This window comes from Theobroma umbraticum, unplaced genomic scaffold (assembly GCF_002168275.2).
Source record: "Theobroma umbraticum cultivar Fairchild unplaced genomic scaffold, ASM216827v3 scaffold_147.0, whole genome shotgun sequence".
Lineage (NCBI taxonomy): Eukaryota > Viridiplantae > Streptophyta > Magnoliopsida > Malvales > Malvaceae > Theobroma > Theobroma umbraticum.
Window position 1 is genome coordinate 3,462,626 of NW_018397259.1, and position 3,298 is coordinate 3,465,923.

The 3,298-nt window shown below is 38.0% G+C and overlaps 1 protein-coding gene across 1 annotated transcript; it reads right to left on the minus strand.

Moving 5' to 3' along the window:
• Positions 1–6: 6 nt before the first annotated feature.
• AMP1 (Peptidase M28 family protein) lies at positions 7–3,293 on the minus strand (the record flags this gene model as incomplete). The annotated part of the gene is made up of 4 exons (XM_021426220.1): positions 7–241; positions 337–489; positions 1,062–1,304; positions 2,574–3,293. Coding segments are annotated over 4 exons (1,221 nt in total), but the record flags the coding sequence as incomplete, so codon positions are not given.
• Between the last annotated feature and the right edge of the window lie 5 nt (positions 3,294–3,298).

Below are 3,298 nucleotides of genomic sequence, written 5' to 3' on the forward strand. Positions count from 1 at the left end.
TGAGGCAGCATAAACATGAAATTTGTGAGAGATATACATAATCAACAATTAAACTCATTGAATGGGAAAGGACAATCAATACCATACAGATTCAATGTATATAAAATTGTATGTACAAGCTAAATAAATGAACATTTTAACATTTAGAAAGATGAACACCGTGCCGCCTTACATAGCTGATTCTATTCATGGTTGTCCACTTGTCATATATTGTAGCAACATCTGAATCAGGATCCTTGACCTAAAATTAGCTTGAATATTAGTTGGAACATATTATAATCCAAGTCATAAAAATAAGATGTAATTCACTCTTTTTTGCTTCTTTCGTCTGTCTACCTTCTTTGTGACCTCAAAAATAAGATCATCTAGCTGAGGAGTTGCCCCAGCAAAGAATCCAGGCCCTTGAACTGCACAATCAACATTAAGATATGCCACAGCTTTTGCACCAAGATTCACAAGGTTCTGCTCAACCCACTCTGTGGAACCGATCTGAAAACAAAATAGCAACAGATAGAAATAACTTTAGAGGACTACTGGAAAACATTCCCATGACAACATAAGCTAGTGTTAAGTTGATGACTCTCAAAACCATGTTCAACATGCATTGAAAAAAGCCTACTAAAGAGACAACTTAAAAGGTTGGGTATATAGATAATCTAAAGCCTACAGAGGAATATAGGGCTCCATATAGCTCCAGAATACCATATGCATCACATTTACATCCAACCAAATGATTTTCCCTAATGTATCCATACGTCATCAGAAAAGAGAATCTGAAAGATGAATTATCATTCTATGCACTGGCAGGGGAGTTTTTAAACTCCACAAGTGGGGTTTAATAGTTGCCATATTTAATAAATAATTAATTTATATTAATTTTCATACATATACCCTAGTGGGACATATGTCAACCATCTAACCCCAACTGTGGAGTATAAAAACTTTATCGCCACCGTATAGGATAATTTTCCCATGGAAAATTCAGTATTTGATGCCCCAATTCACTCTGCATGCATAGCACTTTACAAACCAGCGTTAAACAAAGATGGAACATTACCTACCATTCCAAACTCTTCAGCATCCCAACTGCAGAAAATAATTGTCCTTCGAGGGTTCCAACCCTTTCGCATCAAAAGGGCATACCTTCGAGCAATATCAAGAAGGGCTGCAGTCCCACTATTGGGGTCTACGGCTCCATATGTCCATGCATCTCTATGATTCCCCAGAAGCACATAGCGATCTCGCTCTACCGACCCCCGTATGACAGCGAATACATCATGAATTGTTGCCAACTTTTTCTCCCCCTAGAAGAATAGATCAAAAGGAAAGAATCAATAAAGATTCAAAAGAGCCTTTAGAAAATAGGATTTAAAGGCAACCATTTTTTCTTCTTTCCATAAAAAATAGCTAAAAAAATTGCAGAACAACAATCAACTTCAACTTTAGTTATAGTCAGAAATTAAATCAGTAAAAACATCTCTCACACGCATAGATGTCCTCTCATGCAATATTTATTCTGTCTAGGTATGCATTAATTACCTTTTCTGTATTCTAACAGAAACAGACCAGGAAAAAAGTAACCTTATCCCCAACAATTTCAGATGTGTAGCTCAGGAAAAGCATATAACAAAGCTAGGTTGCAAATTACCATACAATTTGCTAAGGAACTACTAGATAAAAATATAAAAGTTTATTAACAAATAATTTTGTGACCTCAATGGGCTCCCTGCAAAAAATAACATAGGTCTACCAGTTGCAATCAAACAGTGTGTTTTGTCAGGCCAAAAGAAGAATGAACCAGTTCCAATAATGGGAAGTCCAGAGTGAGGCTTTAGAAAAGTATGTCAAATGCCCCAAGCAGTTTCTTTCTCACAAATAAATAGAACAAATCACAATCTATAATGTTCAAGCACATAACGAAGTTGGTTAAGTGTTCAAAGTTCAGCTTAATGATGACAACTTGAGCCGACTGATCTAAATTCATTGCATATAACATATGATAACCTTATGTTCTGCCAACTTTTAGTATCTTCCTAGGCAAAAGAAAAAAGAAAAAGATATGAAACCCCCAGACAAGCAAACATGCAAGTGGTGGTGGATACTCATACAACATGTAAAGACAAACCAAACTTGGCCCAACCGGTTTTCCTTCACTCACCAAATGTGCACAAATGACTGAATATTGAATAAAAGTCATAAATTACAGGGCTATTAACTTGGCAGTGTTTTGAAACTTGTCCAAATTAGATCATTCCTATTTCTTAAAAAAGCATTACTAACCAACCTAATTTACCAAACTAGCTTTTGACTAAAAATTGCAGCTAACAGATAAAAACATCCAGCAAAAGAAACTCTATCTTCAGTCAAATTGTTAACATCAAAGTCATCCAAATTCAATTTACAATCTTTATAGATCCAATTTGACCAACTTTTAACATTAACATCAGGCACCAAAGTCAACCACTTTCCCGTTGTAGACAACATATACAGAAGTAAAACAAGCAAAAATATGCAGTAACAACAAATAAAGCAAATAAAATTAGCATCAACAATCTACCAGCCAACCAACCAACCTGATAAGTAAAATTGACCATAACCTGACCCGGTCCAACCCGGGATAACTTTGATCGACTGGAATCCCTCCATTTCTGAGGCGCCTCAGGACCCCCAAGAGACTCTAAAATAACCTGAGCACTCTCAAAAGGCAAGGGCAAAGATGGAATTCCAGGAAACCTGTCCAAAATCTTATTGTCCTCCAACTCCAACCTCTCCCCATCTTCAACCCCAGCCCATCCAGGAGTTAAAGGGTCCCCAACTCCCCTCATAACTGTCCCTCTTTCAACTCCAAACCCGAAACTACCCCTTGAAACATCCCCTTCGGCATACATTAGCACCCCCAAAGCACCTTTTTTTTCAGCTATTTGCACAGCAGCGCCTCTACTCAAACTACCACCTTTTTTAACTATCACTATGCAGCCACTAACGTTAACCCCCATCACTTCCAGCGCACGATAGTCATCTTCAGTTCCATTGTTCACAAAAACAGCATCACCCTGCGTCGTTCCTGATGGAGAATATGCATGGTAAGGTTGTACCAAGCCTGAAGGAGCATAACTAGAAATACCAATTTCGTTTAACGGCAAGTTTATCACGGTGCCGTTGTCGAAATGCAATGAAACTGAAGCACGAAGAGGGTAAGACAAAAGGGTCTTAAACGGCACCGTATGCGTTTCCAAGCCAAGGTTTTTAAAGTGGGTTTTAACGTAGTGGGTCGTTTCAAGCGAAGGTTTCGTGCCGG